Genomic DNA, 27,306 nt, shown 5'->3' with positions numbered 1-27,306 from the left:
TGCCATGTGGGTGCAAAGGGTGTCAGAACCCTAGTACTGATTTGAGCCGCACAACAGACTTAGGCTGCTCTCTGACTCCAAATTGGAAACTTCCAGTCAACAGAGGACACCTACCATAAAGCTAAGAAACGCGACACAGACTGGGAAAATGTACTTGTCCCACATACAAGAAAGGAATAATCTTTAGAATTTATATGGGGACAATTCTGACAAACCCGTAAGGAAAAGTTAAGTGACCAAAAAGAAAGATGGGTGAGAACTTGATCATTCATTCACAGAACAGACCATCCTGGCCATGAAAAGATGCCAGAGTTCCCTAGATATTAGAGGAATTTGATTCAGAATGCAAGACCCGGGGCACCTGGGTGGCTCAGTTGGTTAAGCGACTGCCTTCAGCTCGCGTCATAATCCCAGAGTCCTGGGATTGAGTCCTGCGTCGGACTCCCAGCTTCATGGAGAGTCTGCTTCTCCCTCTGACCTTCTCCCTTCTCATGCTCTCTCTCTCTTTCTCTCTCAAATAAATAAATAAAATCTTCAAAATGCAAGACCCAATTTGGCCCTACCAGACTGGCAAAAATGACAGGGCCACCACAGTGGAGATCGGGAGGACACAGCAAGAGGACTGCACCCACTATCTGGGATGCAGGTAGACTGGGTCAGCCTCTGGGGCAGGAGATGTACAAACCCCTTGACCCAAAAGCCGGGGAACTTATGAGCAAGTCATTTTACCCAAGGCCCTACAGGGTACCACCTGAAATGTTTTGGGGTTTTCTGCTTGTTTGTTTGTTTACCCCATGCACCTACTGCACACCCAGAGTAAGAAGCTAAGACACAAGCAGGTGTGTTTGTGCATGTGTGGTCTGCTTCTCAGAGGCCCTGCGGTCTGTGGCATTGGCACTGGCAGAGGAACCCCTTTGCCTGTGTCTCACGGTGGGGTTGAGAAGGATCTTCATGTCCCTTTCTTATTTGCACCTATTTGCCACATAGCTGAGGCTCTGAGTGTGAAAACCCCCTGCAAGTGGCTGAGAAGTGAAGCAACTTCATTTATTTGCTGAACTTCTGCGAGAATTTACCAGAGGCCAGGCCCTGTGCTGGGCACCAGAGATAGCCGAATTTGACTTTCTCTCCGTCCTTCATCCGCTCCCGGCTGCTGGGGAAGAGGTTTGAGCACACAGAGAACTGAAGTCCCATCCAGCAGGGGCTCCCTTGGGGCTGCGCACCGGGCACTGTGGTAGCGACGACTCCCTTTGGTTTGGCAGAATTGGAGAAAGGAAACCCAGAGATGGGTCTTGAAGGATGTAGAAATGTTTTCTAGACCGATGACTGAAGCAGAGAGGGTGTTAGCACAGGGAATAGTATGCGCAGAGGTGCCCAGTAACATATTTTGTGAAGGCCGCGGGGCCTCTTTTGATGGCGGTGGACTTCTGAGAGCCAGAGGTCCCAAGAAGTCACAGGGGAAGAGCCTGTCCTTTGTAACCCAGAGGCCAGATGCCTCCATGACTCCATTTCCTTCTCCTCTTGCCACTGGCCATCGGCCGTGCCTCCATCTCTGCCCCATCCACCTCCATTCAAGCAGGGGCCATGCTGAGGGCACCTCCCAATGTCATGAGCCTGGTGGTTTTTCCGGAGGCCCCGCACCACCATCACGGTTGCTGTGGCAACCACGGGGGTCAGCCCCAAGTGAGCCAGCCGGCTGTCCCTGGCAGATGGCGTCATTGTGGAGCTTCAAAGACTCTTGTCACGAGGCAGCAGATGTGGGGGTGATGCTCACGTGCAGACACACACATGCACAAAGAGCCCCGGGAGCGCTGGCAGGGCGGGGCAGGGCCGGGTGGAAGTGGAGGCACCTGCTGTGACTTCTCTTTCTCTCTTTTTAAAATCAAACACTTGTGTGCAAAGCCCCCAAGCCCCAAATGGGGGCCTCTGCAAATAGCTCCTCACGGGGGCTGCTTAAGAGAGGGCTTAGGCCAGAGGCCAGGATGTCGTCATGTGGCGGCTGCAGGGCGGCGGGGGCAGCTGTGGGTGGGCTGGAATGAGGTGGGGTGCCTTTCAACAGGGTGTGCGTGTGGAGGGGAGAGGCGGGTGGGGCCTCCCTGACGCATCTGTACCTATCAAATCCCTGGATCATTCGAGGTTGCCCCCCTAGGGTCTCCTGATCTGCACAGGACCAGGACATTCTAGGTCTGAACAGAGGAGGTTCCCTCCTCCTGGAAGTCTCCCACCAGGCTGTACAGGGCTTCTCTCTCTGGGCACCCGGGGTGTGTTGCTCAGACTTCCGTTCTGTGCTATTCCAGAAAATTCCATCACTAAAGGAATAAACAGATGGTGTTTAACAACATGCAAGTGATCCCCTTCAAAGTGCCCTCCCACACACACACACACACATTTGTCCCCTGCCCCTGCCACTTGCCCAAGCCCCCTTTTTGGGATTGCCTTCAAGTGGCTTGTGGTGACAGATTGGATGACTTCAGAAGTGTCACATCACTCTCCTCGTGTGTTTTATTCTATGAGAGAGGAACAGCCAGAAGTCAAAAAGTACCACACTGGGCCAGTTTGGCCATGTTTTTGCCGCCCCCCCCAAAAGTATCAGCTGGGAATGGCATGCTCCCATTGAGCAGCAGGGATAGCTGAATTTGACATATTCCCTGCCCACCAGGTGTTCCTTGACAGTGAAATAATGCCCCGAACTTTAGATTGCACTTTATAACTGCCAGGCCTGATTATGAAGAGCTCCAGGTCTGATGCCCCTCTGTGTCCTCAGCATCCAGCACAGGGCCTAGCTGGAGGTAGGTACTCAGAAATATAGAAGAGACAGCTACTTGAAGAAGTGATGGTATAGCTACACTTACTAAGCATCTACTATGTACTGAGTAATCTTAAAATTATCTTCTTTAACTGTCCCAGGAATCCTCCAAGGCAGATGGTATCAGTCCTGTTTTATGTATGAATTTACTGAGGCCCAGAGAGGTAAAGAAACTCATCCAAGGTCACACAGCTGGTAAATGGTGAGGCTGGGACTTAACCCCAGAACCTGCTTCTGTCATATCCCCCAACCTACCACCACCACATAGCTTGGGAGCCTCCATCCTCCAAAACAAAGGCCGTTGAAGATGTCCCAGCAACAGAGTCCCAAGAAGCCATGGAGTCCTTGGTAGGACACCAGGATGATTTGATACAGTGACCCTCTGCTGGGAATCAGGAGGACATGTAATAGCAGGAAACAAGGCAACATTGTGAGCATAAACTGCGAGCATTGTGAGCATTTTATCAAGTCACCATCACACACATACCATAAGAAAACAAAACACCGCAACAACAAACTAGCCCACATCATCTGTCCATCTAAGACCCGGTTGGCAGGTCATTTGCAAATTTTCCTGCCCAGATCTGATTACCGTTCACTCATCTATTTAGGTACCTGCAAGGATTGGCCAAAGACAAAAGGCATCAGGTACTCGGGTGGGAAGAGGGGTATGGGGGGGGGACAGTAAAAACAATTGAGAAGAGACGAATGTAAAACTGGGGGAGGTTTTGCCCAGTAAGACTGTATGAGTAGGGAAGAGACCAGCTTTGTAGCTGGACCCTAATCTCGCCCACTCAGACTTCCCTTGGTGTGTCTCTCTTACCTGGACCATGAGCTCCAGGAAGATGGGGAGGGCCTTGGTCGTCTCTGGTCTCCAGACCAGGGGCAGAGCAGGTAGATGATATATGGGCATCAGATACTGAGCAGAAGGATAGAGGGGTGTGTACCTTGGCCCACCCCCATCCCACAATAGTTTCTGTTATGTGAGTGGCAACATGGAGCCCACATTAGCAGCTCAGTTGCTCAGGGTTGGAATGTGTAAAAAACTTCGGTTCCAGTCTTTCCACACATTTGAACAGAGCTAGATCTTCTAGAAGGTCATGTGCCAGGGACAGATCGCTCCTGCTGGGTCAGCACACAGATCTCTCTGTTGTAATTGAAGTTCCCGGTGCTTACTTTTCAAAGACAGATTCTGAGACATGGAAGGAGTATGGGAATAAAGCGAGGTCCTTTTTACAAACTATACGTACTTTTACAGCCACACGGCTTCTTACTTCCTGAACTTTGTTCATGGGGTCCTCTTACTTCAGGACGTTTGCTATGTAAAACCTAACAGAATTGAGAAAGTAAATACAAAGAAGCCATCTGTACATAGAGATAGGAACTAAAGGGAGCCTTCGGGTTGGGGGAGAAGCTGGTGGGAGGCTAACAGAAAAAAGCAGGCCCCTTGCAGCTTTCCAGACCTGGATTCTCCTCACCCTCTCCTATTTGGTAGCTGTGTGACCTTGAACAAGCCTGCCCCCCTCTGAGCCTCTGCTTCCCCATCTGAGAAATGGGGGTTGCTCCATTTCCTTAGTACTTGCACAGATGGAATGAGAAGGCAGAAGAAAGTGCCAGCTCAGGCCTGACACATAGAAGGGGCTCAACCGGGTGGGTTTGGGGGAGGGGAGTGGGTGTCTTGAAGCTGCAGCCCTTGAAAGAGTGGTGGGGAGAGGACTCAGTTCTCCCACCAGGCTCCTGTCCCAGACGGTGGGAGTGGGGGGGACTGACAGGCATGATGCTGCTGGATGGAGACCACCATGCCCTCTCCTCCCCCACCTTTCCAGGGCCCAGTCATCATCAGCTTCCCTTCCACAACAGCCCCCACCCCTGTGAAGCCACAGCCTCGGTGTTCTCATCCGCGGCTCCAGTCTGTCTGCCGCCACCGGCATCTGATGGGACTCCGGATTCATTATTTATTTCCTCAGCCTGTGCCTTTTCCATAAGCTTTTCAAGCATTGCTGCCTGGATTAAGGACGGTAAATGAACAGTTCCCAGGCACTTGTGGTACAGCAGGTAGCCGTATAAGAGGTCATCTTGGCCCTCACGGGGGGGGGGGCCCATTTTACAGATGAGAGAAACTGAAGCTCGGAGGGGTGACCTGGCTTTCCTGGTCATGGTGGCAGGGCTGGGATCTGACCACAGGAATGTTTCCTCTGGAGCCTACAGTCTCCAACCCCCCCATGTTGGGGGGATGGGGTTGTGTGTCATGCTTCTCCACTGCCCGATGTGGAAAAGTAAATGGGGGGAGGGGTGATGGACTGGGAAAGCATTCATGTTGGTAGAACAACAGAGGGATTCAGCTCTCCAGCCACTGTGGGTGGAACACGTCCTTTCCGTATTATAAGGAGTTAAGAACCATAATTAAAATGTAAGGGAAACACACACATAGACACACACACACGCACACACACATGCACGCAGGCACCTTCTTTGCAAGGTAGACAAGCTGACTTCATTCTAGCCAGAGTAGGAGGTTGGGAAGCTGGTAGAACCACAGGAAGTCTCTGCCAAAGAACAAAGGGGCATTATTGATGACTTCTGATGAAAGCAAAGTAACGCGCTCCTCCCAGACTCACCGGGGCCTGGATATTGAATTGTCCTTGCTTCCATTTCCGGAGCTAGGGCTGCTGCCTAGAGTAGGGTTACTCTGGCTGTGCTGGCTGTGGCAGCCCTTCCTGACTCGGTGGCCCTGCTCCTTCACTGCCCTCCCCTGAGGTTGTCCCCCTGCTTCAGGGCCTGGTCGGCATACAAAACCATGGCAGGGGTGAGGGACCAAGGGAAGAGGCATTCACCATTGTGTGTGTGACTCACTCGTTCAATGTGACAGCAGTCCTGAGGGCTGAGAATTAGCCTTCCCATTTTTAAAAAAGTAAGGAAACGGAGGTATGGGAAAGTAAGGCTGACATAAGGGCCCGTGAAAGGAGGGATCCCAGTCAAAGTTCCTTTGTATCCGCCTTTGGAACTTCTGATATCTTCTTGGCGTTTGGGGTTGAGGTAGAGTCTTGGGGAGATTGGAGAGCTCCCTGACTGGCGAAAGAATGGAAACAACCTTTGGCCTAGGTACTCCGCCCCCAAGAGATATGCTTCATCACTAACACTTCTTGGCACTTAGCTGAGGAAATATCCTGTTGAAGTCTCAGCTACCCCATCTGTAGAATGGGCCTTTGCCGTGCTTGAGTCCTGGGCCACTGCAAAGAATCTGTGTGTGGTGCCTGGGACACCTTTGCGGTCCTGTCTTTCTAGAAATCAGCTTGTTCTCAGCTCAAAGAGCCAAGTAGAAAAAGGAAAATTGAGACCCAGAGGCTGGCTCTGGGAACTATGTGGTATTTGACCCATTGTTCTTCTTAGAATGGGTCTCTCAGATCTTCAGAATATCTCAGATCTTAGCAACAAGGTCAGAGCCTTCTGGTCAATGGCAAGATTAGACTAGGTATTCTTTACTGAGCACCTACTAAATGCTGGGAGCTCCAGAGGTATTTCCTGCAGTAGGACAGACGGCAGGGCTAGGGGTGTTTTCCCCGTGTCGTAGATGGGAAAAGCTGAGGCCCGGGAAGGCTCTCCCGAACTAGAGTAGGTGAGGAATAGCCACGACTCGGCTTCCCAAGGCTGAGAATTTTCTGCCACCACGGCAGACCCTCCAGCACTCACCTCATCCTCCCCCTGCTCAGGGCCCCCTGCTCCAGTGAGAAGGTATACAATTGGCTTTGTCTTCACTTTTACTCATTTCTATTCATGTTGGCACATCCCTGCGGGTCAGCAAGGCGCCGGGCCGCCATCATGCCTCTCAGCAGCCCTTTCCTTAGATGTTGTTGAGATCTGCTCTACAGATGTGGTGAAGCCTGTTATCTTGCCCTCACCACCATATGGCCTATGTCCAAAGACAGACAGCCTAGCTGGTGCAGCCTCGTGGCTTCAGGTATTTCTCTGTGTTCTAGACGTAGGAACTGTGGCCTTCTCGGGACCCAAGGCGGCCATGACGGGCAGTGCCTTGGACAGTCCGGATGTGGTCACCTCTTGGGGTTGGGGTTTGTGTGGTCCTCCCCCACCATGTCAGAATCCAGGGATTCCATGTCAGTACTACAGCTTGAGAGCACCCCGGGACCCCTCTCCTCATGACCACTGATTCACCTCACACCCGTCACCGCCTGTGAATAGGAACATGTCAGGAAGGCCTGAGCTGGCTAACAGCAGAATAAGGAAAGCAAGGGGCCATAGCAGCATCAAGCAGGTAGCTAGGTTTCTTTCAGCCTTTGAGGTGCCTCGCTCCACCCGGGAATGTACCAGAAATCCCCCTCCTCATCTGACCCGGGAGCAGCACCTTCAGTAGACGTCAGATAATGGGAGATGTGCTGCTGAGCTGGGCTGCACTGGGAAATGCATATGAAGCTTCTGCGGGGCCTCGCCAGGCTCAGGCTGACACTCACTCGGGTGGGGTCAGTTGGTTGGTGGTTTGTGTGCACCAGGGCCCCAGCCTCCCAGCAGTGGTGCGTTTCTTGGGTACCTCAATGCGTGTGTCTTCTTCTCTGGCCCCTGGCTGGCCCAAGGGGAAGGAGGCATCAGACCGGGCGCCAGGTGTTTGTGAATCATTGGCACCCTCGGGTTCCCAAGTGTGTGTGTGTGGTTATAGGGGGTGGAGTGTGCATGTCTACGTGTGTGGGGTTTTTTGTTGTTGTTTTTATTATTTGCTTCATTGCACTTAAGTCACCATTTCCTCTTCTCTGATCCAAGCTCTAAAAGCATTCTGCGGTGTAAAATCTCCTATCACCTGACCCACTCTACGGAAATAAACCAGCTGCCCTGCCGTCATCTTCCTTGAAAAGTGCCCCTGCGTCATGCTCTGAGGCTGGCAGGGAGAGGCCGTGCCTGCTGAAAACACTTCATGATAATCCCCCCAGCGCCCCCCATCCTCTCTGCTCCCTGGGGGGCTGCTCCGGTTTCTTGGGCTGTTATTACTGGAGAGCCAGCTGCTCCACTGTAGCCCGTCCATGCAGACCCACTCCGTCTGTCATGGGCCTCACAGGCCTCTGCTTAGCTCATCTCGTGGAAATATCATTTTAAAAATGAACACGGGATCGATTGGCACTTCCCTCTCACTCCGCGGTGTGTCCTGGCCTCCTCTGCTTGGCACCGGAGGGTCTGTGAAGGCATGGCCATCTCTCAGAGTCGTCCAGGGGTCGAGTGTCCATGGCTGGCTGGCCACCCCATGGCGCCCCCACGGCGGTCTCGGGAGCCCTCCGGGACCGATCCGCTGGGCTTCCTCTCAGGCCTGTGGTCCTTGAAGTGCTCCTCAAATAGGGTAGGGGGGAAAGGGTGAGAGCCCTGGAGGCGGACAGATGTCACTCTGCCATGCACTTGCTGTGTGACCTTGGAAAAGTGATTTCCGTGTCTGGGCCCCACAGATGCATGACTGAGGCACGGCACACGGGGCGTGGGTCATAGTGGTTCTTGTGGATTGCATCACATATGCGCTGGAGAGGGAGAATAAATTTAAAGTTGCCTTGTCAGCTTCTTTGATCTGCCATCGTCTCTACTTTGATTCTTTTACGGAACCAGAAAGCAACGGCTAGGCCAGAATATTTTGAGTGAAATGTAGCCTTACTTCGATGTGTCACAAGTGGCGTCCTGACAGCTTCACAGCCAAGTTAGTCATCTGGTTTGGTGAAGGAGCTTCGTGCCTGAGAAGCGGCAGAGTGTCGTGCTGAGAGTGCAGACTCCGGAGTTTTGAACTTTCAGTTCGACCACTAATCACTGTGGCATTGACTGTGGCATTGGACCAAACAATTCAATGTCCCTGGGCCTCAGTCGCCTTGGCTGTCAACATACATAGAAGAGTAGGGCTTGCGATGGTGGGCCTGGGGATTCAGGAGGGAGATGGGAAGGATGAAGCCCTCCAGCCCTGCCTGGCACAGAGAAAGTGCTGTGTGAGCTGTTTTGTCATACAGGAAGTCATAAGCTACAGACATGCCACAGGTGACATTTCCTCATCATCCCCCCTTCTCCAGCAGTTCTTCACTGGGGGGTGGTTTTCACCTCCAGGGGACATGTGACAGCGTCTGGAGACATTGGGGTTGTCACGACAAGAGGGAAAGGCTCTTCCTGGCAATCTCCTGGGCGGAGGCATGAAGTATGCTCATCTAAGTACCTCGGCGCACAGGACAGCCCTCCTGTGGCCATGAATTTTCTGGTCCCCAAAGCAAATAGAGCCATAAGAAGGTCTGCCCTTCTTATGAGCTCTCTGGTAGCACGAGGCCCCCCATGCTCTGTAGCGCTTGCCTTGGTTGTAAGTTTGCATTTGTCGGTATGGTCATTTGGTTACTACCCAGCCCCCTGCTACAGGGCATGCTTGGGAGTGAGAGGTTTATTTCTTGCTCCAGTCCCTCCAGGACGGTGCTGCCTCTTCAGCCCTGCCCAAATCTCTGTCACAGGCCTGGCCCTGTCAGATCTGGGTTCAAGTCCCAGGATTGCCACTTCCTGGCTGTGTGACCTTGGGCCAGTGCCACTGCCTTTCTGAACCTCCACTCCTTCGTCTGCAAGTGGGATTGTAAAAATCTGCTAAGTTTAGAGTGGACGTTAAGATCACAGACTCAAGGGTGAAGACATAATGAGTTCAAGTCACAGCTTTGCTGCTTCCTGTGTGAACTTACCTAATGAAACCCCTGTTTCCTCATCTATGAAATGGGTATAATAATCCCTTCCTTATCTGGGTTAATAAGGGATTTAAAGGAGCTGATAATAATTATTTTTATTATTAGTGAATTCACCCACCAGTAAGTAGGTTTTTGGTTTTTTTGTTTGTTTGTTTGTTTTTTTGTTTGTTTTTGAGGACTGAGTATATTCTTGACCCCATTAGTTATGGGGCAGAGTGTCTGTACTTGTCAAGCTCATCATCTCGTGATCTGGGAGAGGGCTGGCCTGGTGCTCCATCCAGCCCTGACCTCTGAACCCCCCCCCCCACTTTCAGATCTGTGCCATCATCGGTGGGACCTTCACTGTGGCTGGCATTCTGGACTCCTGTATCTTCACAGCCTCGGAGGCCTGGAAGAAGATCCAGCTGGGCAAGATGCATTGATGACCCACCCGGCCCCATGGCCAAGGACCCAGGGAGACCGCCAGCCCTGCTTCCGGCGCCCTGTCTCCTCCTGCCCTCTTATCTGGCCCAGGATCTGGCTGCATCCCAAAGTGGGGGTTGGAGGAGGTAGGGGGTGGCTCACGGTTTTGCAGCTACCTCTTTTCCCCATCTTTAATTTTAGGTGAATTACACTGCCTGAAGTTGTGGTGCCCCAGGGAGGTACCCTTCCTGGGAAGCCCCAAGACCAGAGTCAGGCAGGGTGGGTTCGGGGATATTGGGGACCACTCCCAGGAGGTCTGCAGTCCCTTCCTTCTTAGGGGAACAGCCCAGAATCCATGTTGACCAGCTCTCGGCCAGGCTTTGACAATCTTGAAGCTCCCACCATTTGGATGCACCAATCCCTTTGTTTCTCCCCTGGGCAACCAGCCCAGAGATCAGGGCTCTCTGCTTTGGGTCACACTGCCCAAAGGTGCCTGCACTTGGCACCTTCAAAAAAGGATGGTACTTCCTAGATGAGCCCCTGAGATGTGGCACCAGAGATAGAACCCTCGCTTTGGCTCTATCCCTTCTTGCCCATCCCAGAGTCCAGGCTCAAGTCCCCCACCCCCACCCATTTCTTTTTCTTCTGAGAAGCAGATGCCCAGTTGTTGGGTAGCAGCGGCAGAGACTCGGATCTGCCCATTGAAAACTGGGCGGGTGGCGAGTCCCCCTTCCTCTCTTCCCCTTGTTTCTCTGCACCACCACCCCACCAATGTGCCTCAGCCCCTGTGCTGTGTGAAGAGCATCTCTTGGTGGAGGGGCTGGTTTTAACTGGGGAGTATCCTTTGAATGCGAGACATGGTTCGTGCACTTATATCCAGACAGAAAGCATCCTTCTCTGTAGCCCTAAGATAATCATGTCTCACCATCTGACACACGGGTGCCATCAACTGGCAAGGCTTTTGGTGAGGGGGAGCAAAGCAGACCAGTCCTCCTGTCTTTGGACAGCTATCTTCCAGATTCCCGAGGGGTGCACAGTGTTTGGACTTCTCTGTAGCTCCCTTATGGCCTGCTTGCCATTGAGTTCCCCCATCAGGGTCCACCCACCAACACAACATGTTTCTGGTCCCTAGAGCAGCTCCATGGTCTCCCTCACTTGCTCCTGAGCTGGGTTCCCCCCCTGCTGCTCACCCCCATCCTTCCCCTCTTTAGTCCTGAAAGGGAGCGGCCATGGTCCAGGCGTGAATTCCACCCAGGGAATTTTAGGTATGCCCTTGTGTCCAGGGGAGAGAGCCGCCTGCCTCTTTTCCATTTATATCAAGATTGTTTGCATACTTTTGTAATTAAGGGGAGTGTCTGGTAGAAGTTTTTAAATTATCTATATGGATAGCTCAAGTCTCTGCCATTTGTGATTTTTGGCTCTGGATTGCAATTAGAAAAGTATCCCGGTCTGCATACAAGTTGACTGATGGGAGTGTAAACTGCATTTGGTTGTCTCTGGTATCTGTGGCCAATTGGATGGATTTTATTTTATTTTTTTTCTTTTCCATATGCTGTTCCCCAGTTACTGAAAGGAGTCTCTTTGGTGTGTGGATGCCTGCGCCTGTAGAGGGGTGGGCAGGGTGGGGCAGGGAAATGTATGGCATGCACATGAGTTGAAATTCTACTTTTATGCTTTTTCAAAAAAAAACAAAAAAAAACGAAAAACAAAAACAAACTCTTGAGGACATGGGGGATGTCAGTTTCCTATGGAAGAGACACCTCTGACCCATTATTCTTATAAACAATCTCAAGGGGGAAAAATGGTTTAGTTCTTTTCCCCCCCCCTCCTTGGGCTCAAATAGATTAAAAGGCTGATTTTCAGAAGTATTGCTGTCTATTTCTTTCTACTTGATTGAGGCTGGCTGGCCTCGAGGCTGGGATCATAGTCAGAAGGGAATTTAATTTTAGAGGAGAAAATTTGAGAAATGTGGAAATGATCTGTGAGGATGATCAGAAAGTCAAGACCTCTTAGAGCCAGCCCTTCCTTTATTGAATCCCTACAGAATATGCCTGGATCTGCCAGCTTCTAGCTGTGTGGGACCAGGCCAGGTCCTTGCCACTCAGTGCTCCTTTCTTTCTCAGGTGAAAATGGGGAGCATAATAAAACAGTCTCACAGGGCTGTTGTCAAAATCAAATCTATAATATGTGCAAGTAACTCCTACTGGCTCAGAACGAGTTTATATATGCAGAAAAGGGTTACGTGGCAAACCTTCAAAAATTGTTTCATATAGGTATTCTGAAATAGGATCTACTCTGAGAACAGGGCTGACATGTTTTCCCACAGATTTGAGCCAAGGGCTGCGTAAATAAAAAGTGTTTCATAAACTCTTCTTGATTTCCAAGGATCTGGCATTCCTTGTTCAGCCTTCAGCTCAGCAAAGGGAGACCACCATCAGCTATGAGAGGGAGAATGTACAGAGCTATTTACGATCCTGCAGTCCAGTCCTTCAAGGCCCTTGCCTGGAACAGCACAAATGCAGGTCATTCATCGGGGTGAATGTGAGAGTGAACCTGTCTGCAAGAAACTCTTTACTGATTCTCCCCATTCTCTCCTTAGCATCTCAATACTAGAGTTACTGTGACCTTCAGAGCTAGAGGTCAAGAGTAATATGTCTACTGGTAGTCAAGCATGTGTTCCCAAACCTGCTTATGCCAGCTGTGCTTTATGCTGTAGCGATGTGACTTAGCTAACCAGTGAAATGGGATTGAAAAATGAAGGATTCTGGTCCAACTGAGTTGCATACTTTGCAGAGACCTGATAATGGTGAGTTGCCACCTCTTCCCCACAATGCTCCCGAATTAGATATGAGCTGAAAAGACTTGGAGCAGTGGCAGGGGGTGGTGCAGGGGGGATGTCCTTGAGGATTCCACATTCACGTGGAAAAGGTCTCAGTTCTCACTCCACGTTAAAGTCACCCAAAACTGGAACTCTTGGGTTGATTTATGTAAGGACGAGGGTTTATGCAAGGAAAGTGAAGATGAACTCCCGACAGTTTCTCAATGATAAACCCTTGCCTCAAAGGGTCAAAAGATGGGTGAATGTTTTTAAGTGGACATAAAACGCTTAAGATATGTGTCATTTTTATGATTTCTTTGTTAAACCAATTCTTTTCAGTTGTCTAAGCAGGAGCAGATTATGATGTTTTTGTGTAAGAAGATTTCTCAATCAGGGATTATAGCACAGACTCATAGAGGCGGTGGTCAGAGGTCAGGGACTGTGCTAGGTCAGGCAGTGGGGAGGGGTTGCAGTCACACAGGAGGGGAAGTTACAGAGATGTATCAGGGAAGAGAGCACCGCAAGTCCTGCAGCCCATGCTGCTTGGTGGGGGGATAGGGAGGAGGTACCACAGAGCAGGTGTGAAGCTTGGGAAGAAGTGGGATGTAGCAATGGCACTTATAAGGGACAGCTGTCATTCGTTTTTATTACTATATGTCACAGACTCATTTTTGATTCTTGCCAGAAACAAAGAGACACATTTTCTCAGTGAGACAGGCCACCGCTGGTCCTAATCCCTTCTTAAGAAATTGGCTCATTAGCGGCTCCAGGAGATAGCTGCCGTGGTCCAGGAATGTGAGAGGGGGACTGCGTGAAGGAGAACATTCCCCCAAGACCTTTTTCCCTCCCCAGCAGTTGTCTTGGGCCAGTCATGTAGTGATGAGGTCATGCACTTGATTCTGACCAAAATAAGTTTATTATCTTCACTCTTGTAGAAGTAGCTACCAACGGCTGGGCATTCTCCACACGCCAGGCAAGGAGTGAATGTTCAGGCCTCGCCTTTCCCAGCCCTCACAGCCATCCTACCCTCCCCGGTGGGTATTCCCTCCTTTGTACGAAGGACAAAACAGATTGAGTAACTTTTCTCCATCACAAAGACAGCAGGTGGTAAAGTTGGAATTCAAACTCATGTCCACCTCACCCCAGGGTTATGAAGAACTGTATGGTTCTGCCTCAGTCCCCAAGAGCATCTTATCCACCTCCAAAGAGGGGAACTGACCCCCACCCCACAAAAAAGGGGAAATTGAAAGTGGTAAGGGTACTTTTGTTTTTGTTTTCTTCCTTTTTAGTAAGCCTGCAAGGGAAGTTAAATTGAACATTTGGGGATCTTCTTAAAAATGTAAGGCCCTAAAACATTTTAATTACACAAATGATACATGCTCATGGCCCCATTGGAGGAAAATTGGAAAAGAGCACAAAAGGGAAAAAAGGAAAAATTAAAGTGGGCTCTGATTCCACTAATCAGAGGTGATCATTAACATTGTTGCGATATCCTTCCATAAACAAAATGGGATCGTGCTATTAATATTATTATTATTGTTATTATTAGTTTACTCTTCAGCACAATAGACCTCATCCTATATCAATTGACTATGGGTCTCATCGTTATCTTTATTGGCTGAAAGATAACAATAAGCATATTGAGTATCTAATGGTGGATTGTGTTCATCCTCTGCTCCCGTCTCGTTCAGAACCTATTTGCGGCGCTTGGCTGGCTCAGTCAGTAGAGAATGCGACTCTTGATCTCAGGGTGATGAGTTCAAGCCCCATACTGGATATGGAGCCTACTTAAAAAAAAAAAATTAAAAACAAAATCATTCAGAACCTGTTTTTATTTTTTCTTTTTCCTTAAAGATTTATTTACTTGAGAGCATGCAAGAGTGCGGGCATGGGGGTAGGTAGGGACAAAGGGAGAGAGAGAGAGAGAATCATGGAGCAGACTCCCTGCTGAGCAGGAAGCTTGAGTTGGGGCTCAATCTCTTGACCCTGAAATCATGACCTGAGCCAAAATTAAGAGTGGGACATTTAACTGACTGAGCCACCCAGGTGCCCCCACAGAACCTGTTTTTGTTTTTGTTTTTTTACCAGTAAAATGAACAATTCAGAGGATTGTTTACCAGATTAAATAATGTGACATTTGTAAAACTTAGCACAAGGCCTAACATTAAGTGCTCAGCCAAGTAGGATTAGCCATTACTATTCAGTAATTTCTACCATTTATTAAGTGCTTACTTTGTGCCAGATATCATGCTAGGGATTCATTTAATCCTGGCGCCAAACCAATGAGGTAAATACTATTATTCTCATTTTTCTGATGAGGTAAGTGAGTAACCAAGAGGCTAAATATCTTACCCAAAGCTACCCAGCCAGGAAGTGATGGAGATCCAAACCCAGGCAACAAGAATCAGGGCTCATATATTTCCCCATTATACCACCTTCTGCCTCAGACACAAAATATTCCCCAGGCATTTCCTCTGTGCTAGCACTGTCCTCGATCCCTGAGTTCTGTATCAGTTGCTGTGCATGCTTCTAAGGGTGGGCATGAGGCAAAATAGTAGCCTATCCCACCAAGCCTCATTAGAGTGGCTCTCAAGATCTTAACTGGTTATGTCATTGCACCTGTCTTCATTTTACTGAGTGTGGGGTGAGGGGTGTAAAGAAACACCTCCCTGTGGGGCGCCTGGGTGGCTCAGGGGGTTAAGTCTCTTCCTTCGGTTGGTGTCATGATCTTAGGGTCCTGGGATTGAGCCCCACATCGAGCTTTCTGCTCAGCCGGGAGCCTGCTTTCCTCTCTGTCTCTGCCTGTTTCTCTGCCTACTTGTGATCTCTCTCTCTCTCTCTCTCTCTCTCTTCTCTCTGTCAAATAAATAAAATCTTAAAAAAAGAAAAGAAAAAGAAACAAACAAACAACCCCTGCCCTGGGAGATCATGAACATAATTTGATTATCCTGGGTTGTAACGGTCTGTCCTCATGGTGACCTATAATACTGGGAGTTTAATGTGTACAAAGTCGAGCTGATAGACTCAGGTATTCCAAAATGACTACCGTAGTGGCTTAGTTTACACTTCCATCACCTCCACAATTGCCATTTCTTTTTTGTGGTGAAGGCATTTAAGATCCTCTTTTCTTAGGCTTCTCACCTACCCCCCAACCTCCTCACTCTGGGAGCCTGACGGCCTTTAGATTGCTATTGCCTCAATAAGTTTCACACCGCTTACCCTGCTGCCATAGCTTCTCCAAACAGCTGAGGTGTTGGCCATTGTCCCTAAGTCTGAGAGCCAGAAGTTTCCAACACTGCGCGCGTGCGGGAGCGGGGTGGAGGGGTGGGTGGGTGGGTGGGGGGGTCTGGAATGAGACCTAAAATAGGACCCAGCAGGTTCAGGGACCATGCAGATGCCCGGGTTCATCATGAGTATGAGTAAATGCTGGTGTTTAACAAGTGTATCACCATATTCCTGAAGACACTAATAAACGGAGAGCAGGGGACCTGCCCGAGTCTGGCAAGACAAGCTCCTCTCTGAATTTCAGGGTGTCCCTCCCTTAACTGAGCACCACAAAACGTTCTGTCTGCTATGTGCCACAAAGTAGGAGCTCGATACGTGTGAACTGAATGAATGAATCAATTCTTTCGATAAATGAGTCGATCCCACACTGGGAGTCACCCCCACAGCCAGACCTTTCATTTCCAGTAGCCTAATTAGCCTTTTTAGTACGTGGGGCGGCGGCCGACCCTGGGGGCGGTCTTCCGGTGAGGGAAGGCGGAGTCCGGATACCACTGGGCGGGGCGCGACGGGCAAGCGAAGGGCACCCGCCAGAGAGGGCAGACTCCAGAGGGCAGATTCTGGAGGGGAGGGCAGAGCAGGGCAAGGCAGGGCAGACTCCGGAGGGCAGGGTAAGGCAGGGCAGACTCGGGAGGGCAGAGTAGGGCAGGGCAGACTCAGGAGTGCAGGGCAGACTTGGGAGGGCAGGGCAGGGCCGCACTAGCCTGCAGGTGAGATCCTGCTTCAGAGTCTCGGGGGGTCCCCCCACCCCCAACGTACGCGGAATGTGTTTACAGCAAACAGAAAGCTTACAGTTTGTGTCACTGGGACTTAATAGCCAAGGTCTGAAAGTGAGGACTCACGGATGTGAGGCCCCAATGTAGGGCTGTCCTGGAGCAAGCCCCTCTTCTTTTATTAGGAATAACGGCTTACTGTAAGTGAATTCTAAACACTCCCAATGGACTAATTCATTTAACCCTCATAACAACTGTATGAGTCGCCTGCTAAGATATCCCCATTTCACAGATGAGAAAACTGAGGCTCAGAAACATGGAGGCATCTCCCCAACATCCAGCCACACGAAGAGGCAATTGGGTCCAGGTCTGATTCTACAACTCCTCCCTAGTAATGTGGGAAACAAAGGCAGAAGAAAAATTATTAAATTTCCTTACTACTCACAGCCCACCGGCAAGTCTTTAAACAGGCTGAGTGACATTTCTCTAGGGACTCAATTGCCTCGATGTTAATACTTTGCTGAGGGCAAAAGGCAACCTTAGCCCTACCCCCAGGATCCTGTAAGTCTACTTCAACATATAAAAATTCCTTTGGAAACTTCCTTTATCTCCACCCCTCCCCCCCCACAAGATGCGTGTTGGTAATCATTCCCCAAGAATAAGGCCCACTATATACAGCTGAAGGGTCTCATGACTAAGGTTTTATTAGTAAAAAAATGACCTTTCCCCCATACTATCTAGCCCCCTCAAGGTCCTGGTAACCTTGCTTCCAAAATTCTTTTTTTTTTTTTTTAAGATTTTATTTATTTATTTGACAGACAGAGATCACAAGTAGGCAGAGAAGCCGGCAGAGAGGGAGGAGAAGCAGGATCCCTGCTGAGCAGAGAGCCTGATGCGGGGCTCCATCCCAGGACCCTGGGATAATGGCCTGAGCCGAAGACAGAGGCTTTAACCCACTGAGCCATGCAGATGTCCAGCTTCCAAAATTCTTTAGAGACTTATGCTACCCCTGACCCCCTCCAAACTTGAAAGTTTATAATCGGTCATTCCTCAGGACTCCAGTGCAGCTCTTTCTGTCCATGGGTCCTGTCCTTATGCTTTAATAAAATCACCTTTTTGCACCAAAGACATCTCAAGAATTCTTTCTTGACTCTTGGCTTGGAACCCCAACCTTTTCCCTCCATCACCCAGAAGGACTAAAAAACTGGGGGAAAGTTTTGCAAGACCAGGCTGTTGGTTCTCACAATCTCCAAACATTGTTGCACCTCAAAATCTTTGGGTGGGCGGGAGGAGGGGACTGCTTGCTTTAAAACCTGGACCTATCACTGCCTGGTTTCAAAGGACTGTGATGGATCACAAAAATTTGCATTTTGAACAAGCTTCTCTGATTTTGAAGGAGCAAGTCAGCGGACTGCGTTTGGATCATCATGAATGCCCAAAGCATCCAACAACTAACATTTCACAGCTAAATCACCTCAAGGGAGGGTAAGAAGAGGCAAAGAAAGAGTTTGGAATAAGAAAGAGATTCTGGTGAGCCTATTTTTAAGACACTAGTAGGTCTCTAATGCAGGCCCTAGAGAAGTATACCTCTTCTCCCAAGCCGAGCCAACTCTTCGTGGGTCCTAGCGGGACTCCGGAAGCCCCACAGCCCTGAACTGGCCCCCTTGGAATGAGGCGCTGCGATCCCACCCCAAGTCGCAGGGGGCGCCACCCAGTCTCGCTCCGGCGGGAAGGGGGCTCCGCTTCCTTTCTACGCTTGCGCGGCAACGAAGCCCTCACTTCCGGCCTTGCGCGTTCAGGGCCCGAACCTAACGGGCGCGAAAGGTGGGTAGAGAGTGGTGTTTTGTCCGAGAGAGAAGCTCTCCGCCCTGTGGATCCTTCCCCGACGTTCTGGAAGGATGTCTTTGCGTGACTTCCGGCCCGGCATTCTTGTCCTGCTCGAATCTTCCTCCCACAGTCAGCCTCGAGGTCCCAGTGCCGCCCTCTTCCCATGGCCCCTCTGGTCAGGCGGGCACTCCCCAAGCTTGCCTTACTCTGTAACACCCAGACCCTTCGCTTCCCCGATTCTCCTCCTTCAGTCACCTCCACCCGAGGCCACCTCCCGCAGAGTCCCTGTGCAGCGATGGGGAGGAGTGTCTTGGGTGGAGAGCAGGCCCTGGTACCCAACTGAGCACCCTCCTCCTCCTCACGCTTCTCTTTGCAGACGGTCAGCATGAAGTTCATCCCCTTCGTTACCTTGGACCGCAGCAAAAACCGTAAACGCCACTTCAGTGCGCCCTCGCGTGCGCAGGAAGATCATGTCTTCCCCACTCCAAGGAGCTGAGGCAGAAGTACAACGTTCGCTCCATGCCCATCCGCAAGGACGACGACGTCCAGGTTGGTCTCCCTCAGGCTCTCGTTGCCCAGCTGCGTGTCGCTCTGGTGCCGCCTAAGAATGTCATGTGTCCTAGGACGTAGGGAAGTTGTAGACTTTCATGCCCTCAGGACCCTGGCAATTAATGTTACCCGGCAGATGTATCCAACCGGAGATGGAGCCCACAGCCACCAATGTGCCTACCCGGCTTAACGTAGAGCTTTCAGATGCAATCCCTTAATAATAATGACTGTTGTTGTTGTTGTTGTTTTTTTAAAGATTTTCTTTCTTTATTTGACAGATCACAAGCAGGCAGAGAGAGGAAAGGAAGCAGGCTCCCTGGTGAGCAGAGAGCCCAACTCGGGGCTCGATCCCAGGACCCTGGGATCATGACCTGAGCCAAAGGCAGAGGCTTTAACTCACTGAGCCACCCAGGTGCCCCAATAATGACTGTTTAAGAAAAGTTGTATACTAGTCAAGCAAAACTTTGCTTTTAGATTTAGTCCCCTGGCTGCAGGTTTCCCAGGCATTGCTCAGGGTGGCTCTTGGGAACCAGATTCTCCAGGAGAAAGTGCCATGATACGAGTAATGTTTCTGTAGTACTGGGTGTAGCAGGGGCTGGGCGTTGGGTGATACTGGATTTGGCAGAGAGACTAGGGAAGCAGCAAGTCGGAGGCATGAACTTATGAAAGAAAACAATCCTTGTGAGAAAGTGAAGCTGTCTTGTTCTTCCTAGAGCTTCGGATGTGTGGTAAGAGAGAGAGTGAGGGATGACTGAAATAGAGGGGGTAGATGAACTCCTTGAAGTAGTATTGAAGGGACCAGGCACTGTTACAGACACTAGCAGTAAGCAGGACTGACTAGGCACCTGTCACCATGGAGCTCAACATTTTAGAGCAGGGATTCCCAGCCTCAGCACTGTTGACATCTTGGATAGGATAGTTCTCTGTTGTGGGGAGCTTTCCTGTGCATGGTAGGATGTTTAGCTGCATCCCTGACCTCTCCCCACTAGATGCTGGTAGTACCTTCTCACATTTGTGACAAACAAAAACATTTCCAGGTGTTGTCAAATGTCCCCGGGGACCAAATTCACCCGTCCCCTTCCCCTAATTGAGAACCATTGTTTTAGAGAATGAAATGGGGGTAAGGCTAAGGGATTTGGGGTATCTTCCAGGGCACTGGGACGCTTTGAAGCTTCGAGGAACATTTTGAGGAGAAGCTTGAAACCAAGGGATAATTTGGCCTAAGGGAATGACAGGAATAGAGTGGGAAGAATAGTTGAGAGGTATGTTCAACAGTTGCAACTTCTCTTCTGGGTCCTTCCCATCAGACGTGTTCTAGAATGGGGGAATTGCAAATGCCTAGAAGGGCTAGGTAGGCAAATTAAAAAAGAGATGTTGGTTGGGGCGCCTGGGTGGTTCAGTGGGTTAAGCTGCTGCCTTCGGCTCAGGTCATGATCTCAGGGTCGTGGGATCGAGTCCCGCATCGGGCTCTCTGCTTAGCAGGGAGCCTGCTTCCTCCTCTCTCTCTCTCTGCCTGCCTCTCTGCCTACTTGTGATCTCTCTCTGTCAAATAAATAAATAAATGAATAAAAAAAAAAAATCTAAAAAAAAAAAAAAAAGAGATGTTGGCTGATGGCAAGAAAAGAGCAACTGGAAAGCTCATGCCTCTTTTTTTTTTTTTTTGCTCATGCCTCATTTAAAGAAAATTGTGGTGTACCTTCAGCCCACCGCTACCAGGGGAAATGCAGGCTCCCTTTTGTCAGATTCTTGATTTTGCAAGAAAACTGGAAAGTTTAGATTCTCTTCCAGGCCTCCCATTTCCTTCCAGCTACTACTACAGAATAGTAGCTGCCCTATTCAAAAGTTTACTCAAGAGTTGCCTACATTTCCTCACCTCCCCATTTATGCCTAGACCCTCTCCAGCCTGATCTGTATCGCATTACCTAATAGAAGACTGCTTTTGGCTGAGATCACCAGTAACCTATCTGTGAGTAAATCCAGTGGACACGGACGCCTGGGTGGCTCAGTGGGTTGGGGTCTCTGACTTCGGTTTGGGTTGTGGTCCCAGGGTCCTGGGATCGAGCCCCACGTCGGGCTCTCTCCTCGGCAGGGAGCCTGCTTCCTCCTCTCTCTGCCTGCCTCTCTGCCTGCTTGTGATCTCTCTCTGTCGGATACATAGATAAAATCTTTAAAAAAAAATAAATAAATACAGTGGACACATCTTGGTCTCATGCTTGACTTTTTCAGCAGCATTTGGCATAGGTAGCACTGCCTTCTTGAAATAGTCTGACTTTTTGGTTTCCGTGACCGTTCAGGCTCAGTTTACTTTTGACTTCTCAGATTCCCTTGCTCGTCTCCTCTGATCTCTGAATGCTGGAGTTTGTCAGGGTGTGCACGTGGTCTAACATCTCATCTTGCGTACATTGCCTCCCTGGGTGATAATATCTATTCCAAGATCTAAACGTCTGCCCTGTGCTAACAAGTCCCTTTTTTATATCCCAGCCCAAACCACTGTCCAGAGCACAGGCCTGTAAATCTAACTACGTATGCAAACCTCATAGTCATCTCAAGCTTTCAGTCTGGAAGTACTCTTGACTGGAACACTGTCTCTAATCTGCTTTTCCTCCCATCTTTCACATTTCAATAGGCAACACTTTTTCACTTGCCTGTGTCATAAACCTTTCAGTTCTCCCTAATGTCTCTCTCTTCCTAACCCATGTCTAATCTCTTACTTAATTTTGTTGATTCTGTCTCTAAAATAAGTCTTAATTATGACCATTTCTTTACATTTCCAGTTTAGTTCAAGACACTCCAGCTTTCACTCTTACCCTGGTCAGGCATTCTTCACAGAGGGGCATTTTTTGCAAATTAGATTCTGCTTAGAACCTATCATTGGTGCTTGACTGCTTACTATAAATCTAAAATCATTGAAAACAAGGCCTCGTGTGTCTCAGTCCTGGTCTGCTTGCCCAGCCTCGTTTCAGCCTGTTATGCCTCCACATGCTCTGTTCTTCAGACACACTGGCCTTTTCAGGTCCTTAAATATGCTTTGATCTCTCCTCCCTCAGGGTCTTTGCCCCAAAGGCTCCCTTTGCCTGGAGTGCTCTTCCTTCTCCCCTTTACCTGACTTCTCATTTTCAAATGTTATATGTCAGTTGCCCAGAAAAGCCTTCCCAGATACATTAATCAACATGGTATCATTACACCTTCTACATATATTTGCTTCCTGGCAGTGAATACAATTTGATTTTATTTCTTTTTAAACTGAGGCGTACTGGGTCCACCTTCAGCTGCTGGAGCTCATCTTCCTCCCGACCATGTACCCCAACATCTGCCTGTGCCAGCACCTGTCTGCGCTCACCCTGCTCCCTGAGTCCAGGATCCAGGTGTGGTTCCAGAACAGGCGTGCCAAGTCAGGGCATCACAGCTGGAAATACTTTCAACCTTCAGCCAGCTCAGAGCTTTGACTCCACTACTCTGTTCGTGAAACTGAAGCAAAATGATTGAAGTCCCAGCTGCCTTTTGAGATAATGTAAACTGCCCGCCGCATCTCAACAAAGTTGGAGAGGGCATCTCTGCCCTAGCTCTCAAGGTTAGAATTTTAAAACCTATTCTCTGTAGACACTGATTGAAAGCTGGGCTCATGAGAGGAACACGACTTTTCTGCCTTTGGGAACTCTTGAAGATTCTAGGCGAGTTCAGGATAAGCTCAGAGGAGCCATGACTGACAGCCAAGGAGACACACATCAGAAGTCTGTCCTTTCTGGCTTCTATATTAAGGCCATATCAAGGTCCTCCTTGATGAGGGCTTGCCGGTTCTCTGGCCTATGAAGCTCCTTAACTTTTTGCTGGTGAACCTTTACTCTCGCTTAGTTCTTCTTTCTCTGCAGCACACTACTCCCCCACCCCTTGTAATTGCGGCATTTATTTTGACCTGTGCACCTCTAGATCAGGACATTCAATTTGGTTTGAATTCCTGCTCCTTCTTGCCAGTTCTCTTATTTTTTGGGTTGGTTTTTTTAGAACTCATTATCTTCTTTGCAAGGACACTTCAGCTTGGCCCTGCTTTGCCTTGTGCTTGGCAGCTCCCTCCTACCCATGCTTCCTCCAAGATGGTATGCTTAACCTCCTCTAACCCATCTCCTTCATCATCCCGTGCCCAGGAGTGACTGCTTTTTAATGCAGCCTGTCATCTTTACATTCATTTGTAGCTCCGGTTATTCTGTATCTGGATTATTTCAAGAGTCCTTGCCTCTAGCTTCTCAATTTTTTACAGATTACTGTCTTTAGAAATCTGTAGTAGCCTCCATTTGCTATCAAATGATGGAAGCCTTTTCGTTCCTGTCCCAGACGACTAAATGATCTCTCTAGCTAGCAGGGCAGTTTTGCAGATCTTATGGTCACCCGTGCACAATGTGTGTCTGTCCCAGAGCCACTCCTTTCCATTTCGGAACCAAATGAATACCTTTCTCTTTCACAACACTTGTGATCTCCACCCCGCCCCCTTCTGTAGTCTGAAACTTTATGTAATCATGATTTTGTACCTGTTAACTTCAGTCACTCCAACATTCCCCTTAGCTCTTGTTATTGTACTTCTGTACAACGTTAGTGAATTATTAAATGATTCCACAAGTGAAAAATAAATAAAACGGAGTCATGATTTACATATAGTAAAGTGCACAGGTGAGTTTTGGCAGATGAAAAGCCATGTTGCCATCACCATAGTTAGGATCCAGTAAGTTTCTGTGTGCCCTACTCCAGTTAGTGATTACATATTTGCCTGTTTATTGGTTAACTGTTACCCATTACATTAAGATGAAGCCAGAGAATTTCTCTTTTTTGTTGCCTGACCTCAGTGACCTAATCTCTGGTGAATTCATTATCTTTACGTAAATAGCTTCCATCCCTCTGTTCCACTGGAAGCACACTAGCCATGATCACCAGTGACCAGCCTGTCACATTTGTTCCTTTATCCTTCCTCTAGATGACCATTCCTTGACATTCTTTCCTTGGCTGTAGTACCCCACATTCCCCCAGTTACCCATTTTCTGTGGCCACTTCAGTCTTCCTCATAAGCCTTTCCAAAATGTTGGCTTTCCTCAGATTTCTACAGTCTGCCCTCATACCACAAGCTCCCTGAACAAAATTAGGCTCTGAGTTGCCATCTTCAGAGGACTCCCAGGTCTTCATTGCAGACCCATTTGGTCTTCCAGCTGTGATTGGAATTCTGCACTAGAATATCACGATACACCTCAAACTCAGCGTGGTCCTAACTATACTGTTTTCTCCTAAAATGTTTCTTCCTGGGGCGCCTGGGTGGCTCAGTGGGTTAAGCTTCTGCCTTCAGCCCAAGTCACAATCTCAGGATCATGGGATCGAGCCCCACATCAGGCTCTCTGTTCAAAAGGGAACCTGTTTCCCCCTCTCTCTCTGCCTGCCTCTGCCTACCTGTGATCTCTGTCAAATAAGTAAATAAAATCTTAAAAAATTAAAAACAAAATGTTTCTTCCTCTATGTTCCATGCCTCTGGGAAAGGCATATTCATCCATCCAGTTGCTCAGCCAGACCCTGGATACCATCTTTGCCTCTTCTCCTTTCCCTTTCCAGGCCAGCGGGGTGAGTCTTGTCCTAGCCCTCTCCTCGTTGGGTCCAGTTCTCTTTAATCAGGGTGTTCCTTTGGACTTAATTTATTAATCTCTTTCTTCAGTCTTGATGATGTTGGTCAAGAGGGACTTTTTCACACACTTTTCCATGTGAGAGTCTCTGGTCATATAGAGTGGTGGGTTTTCAGTAACGCATGGCTATTCTCTCTTTAACCTGAAGATCACCTTAGTAAGTAAGCCAAATAATCTAAATAGACATTTTAGGAATGTTGAGATAGTCTAGCGTTTTATATGTGGTATTTCCTTCATGTTTCTTAAAATCAGCATCAGCTCTATTGTGGCTCCTTTTGAATAGGCTTGTGCCTTCAGAGAAACCATACTCTCGTTGGTCTTGAATAGTGTTGGAGTGTGAGTAAGATTTTTAGTATGTGAGAAGAGCCCAAGAGATTTAAATTTAACATTTTAATTTTTTTCTGACTGTAAAATATTTGTGTTAATTATAGAAATCTTGAAATTTGGGGACACCTGGGTAGCTCAGTCAGTTGAGTATCTGACTCTTGATCTCAGCTGAGGTCTTGAGCTCAAGGTTGTGAGCTCAAGCCCCACACTGAAAAAAAAATCTTGAGATTTGGAAGAATGATACATTTCTTTAAAAGTCATCCATAATCCTACTTCCTGGCAACCATTATTGACACTTAGATACATTTCCATTCCATTGTGTTATATGTCATATAACTGAAACATATGCATACAACATTCACACTGTATTTCATATAAAGCTTTGTTTTCTTTTTTTTTTTCCCTAAAGGTCCTATCATGAGCATTTTCCTAGGTCATAAGTTATTTTTCAAAAGCACAGATTTTAAATGGTTGCAGGAGAGTCTCAGTAGAGTATCTTTAACCATCCTCCATTTAATCCCTTGAGAATGATTATATTTTTTCATTCTTAAATTTTACTTCCTTTTATTTAACTGAAGTAAAATTGATATATAAGACTGTTAGTTTTGGGTGTGCAGTGGTTATACTTTTTTACTCTCAGGACTAGTTCTGTGGTGGCTATTCTAGTTCAAGGAATTTTTTGTTTCAGATAAGAAAGAAATTCAGGTGAAGAATTTTCACCTGACTTAGAACAATACAGACCAGATTTATAGCCAAAAATAGCTGACTTTTGACTGCTAGGGTTAATCTGCTTTTGTGCAAGAAGTTACATGTTAGTCTGTGTATTCCTGATAATTAGTTTCCTCATTGTGACATTCACATGTTAGAATGGGGAGGAATTCTCTTTTATGTTTTCTCTTAGGTCATTCGAGGACACTACAAAGGTCAGCAAATTGGCAAGGTAGTCCAGGTGTACAGAAAGAAGTATGTCATCTACATCGAGCAGGTGCAGCGTGAGAAAGCTAATGGTACAACTGTCCATGTGGGCATTCACCCGAGCAAGGTATGGCCTGGGACCGGGCAGTGGTAGCAGCTGTGTAGCTGCTTCTAGAGGGAAGTCAGGCAGGCTTGATCTGTTCTTTGGCCTAGTGATACCTTCAAGGACCCAGATTCTTTTCTTGTCTGTTTTGTCATCCTTGGTGAAGGCTCTGTGTTTGAGCAGGTTGCAAGAGGGTTCCAGGTATTGTGGGCATCACTTTGCTACCAGGTGATGTCCAGGGGGAGAAGAGAGACCATCTGTTCCTGTGGCCCTCACGCCCACCTGGTGGAATAGGCTGTTCTTCATTTGTACTCCTATTGCATGCACTGTATTATACGGTCTTTCTCTTCTACACTTTGAGGTAGGGGCCAAGTGGTGAGGGTCTTTCTTATTCTTATGATCTATGATACAGTAGCTGGTTGGAATGCAGAAGTTTAAAAAACAACATATTTTGCTGACCAAAGGGTGATAGACGAACGAGAAACATGTTGGTAGTATAATTTTCCCAGCCTAAACAATATTTGATATCACTAAACTATCTAACTGGTTCTCTTGGAAGTTAGGGGTAGGAGGATAGGTAGCAGAAGGAACCCAAACTGCTATTGTTTGGAAAAGCTCTTCGGTAGAAAATAATTATAAATTCTTTCCTTAAAAAAAAAATAAAAGATCTGTTTTCTTACTCTAAAACAGGTGGTTATCACCAGGCTAAAGCTGGACAAAGATTGGAAAAAAATTCTTGAACGCAAAGCCAAATCTCGACAGGTTGGAAAAGAGAAAGGCAAATATGAGGAAGAACTTACTGAGAAAATGCAGGAGTGAACATAACCTGTTGTGCAAGCATGGTTTACCTGTAGACCTTTAGCCTGGCGTGTGTTCCTTTGAAACTTTTCAAGATGTCTGCCAAACGTTTCCTCTTCATGTTTTGCTGTTGATAATGTAGCTTTGTAAATCCGCTTTTCCTGTTTTGATTAATAATTTTTATGAATAACAGTTGAAAAGGTTTCCTAATTCCAAGGGGAATTTGCATTGTTTTATAGATAAAATTCATCTTACTATAAATCCCTTGTTGCCATTCTTTCTTATGTTTAATGTACTGAGCAGCAGAATAGCAGTGGTAGGATGGCGCTCTCCTCATGCTGGGACCCTCATGCTGATGGGGTGGACCAGAGCTCTGGTCCCTAATTCAGGAGTTTGTCCCTCTCAGAGGTAGTCATGATGTGAACT

The 27,306-nt window shown here is 48.3% G+C and overlaps 2 protein-coding genes across 2 annotated transcripts in view; both read left to right on the top strand.

Annotated features, from left to right (window-relative positions):
• Nucleotides 1–12,266, top strand: part of ERGIC1 (endoplasmic reticulum-golgi intermediate compartment 1) — a 111,894-nt gene extending 99,628 nt beyond the window's left edge. The window contains exon 11 of the mRNA XM_044228483.1: nt 9,807–12,266. Within this exon, the coding sequence (XP_044084418.1) occupies nt 9,807–9,914 (108 nt within the window). The 3' untranslated portion in view covers nt 9,915–12,266. The remainder of the gene's footprint in view (nt 1–9,806) is intronic.
• Nucleotides 12,267–18,914: 6,648 nt separating this feature from the next.
• RPL26L1 (ribosomal protein L26 like 1) lies at nt 18,915–27,141 on the top strand. The gene is given in 5 exon segments (XM_044229477.1): nt 18,915–18,987; nt 18,989–19,015; nt 19,017–19,083; nt 25,966–26,106; nt 26,773–27,141. Coding segments are annotated over 5 exon segments (432 nt in total). The 5' UTR covers nt 18,915–18,919; the 3' UTR covers nt 26,902–27,141.
• Nucleotides 27,142–27,306: the final 165 nt, after the last annotated feature.

This window comes from Neovison vison, chromosome 1 (genome assembly GCF_020171115.1).
Source record: "Neovison vison isolate M4711 chromosome 1, ASM_NN_V1, whole genome shotgun sequence".
NCBI lineage: Eukaryota > Metazoa > Chordata > Mammalia > Carnivora > Mustelidae > Neogale > Neogale vison.
Note: the sequence above shows the minus strand (reverse complement) of the source record. Positions and strands in the feature narration are given on the sequence as shown.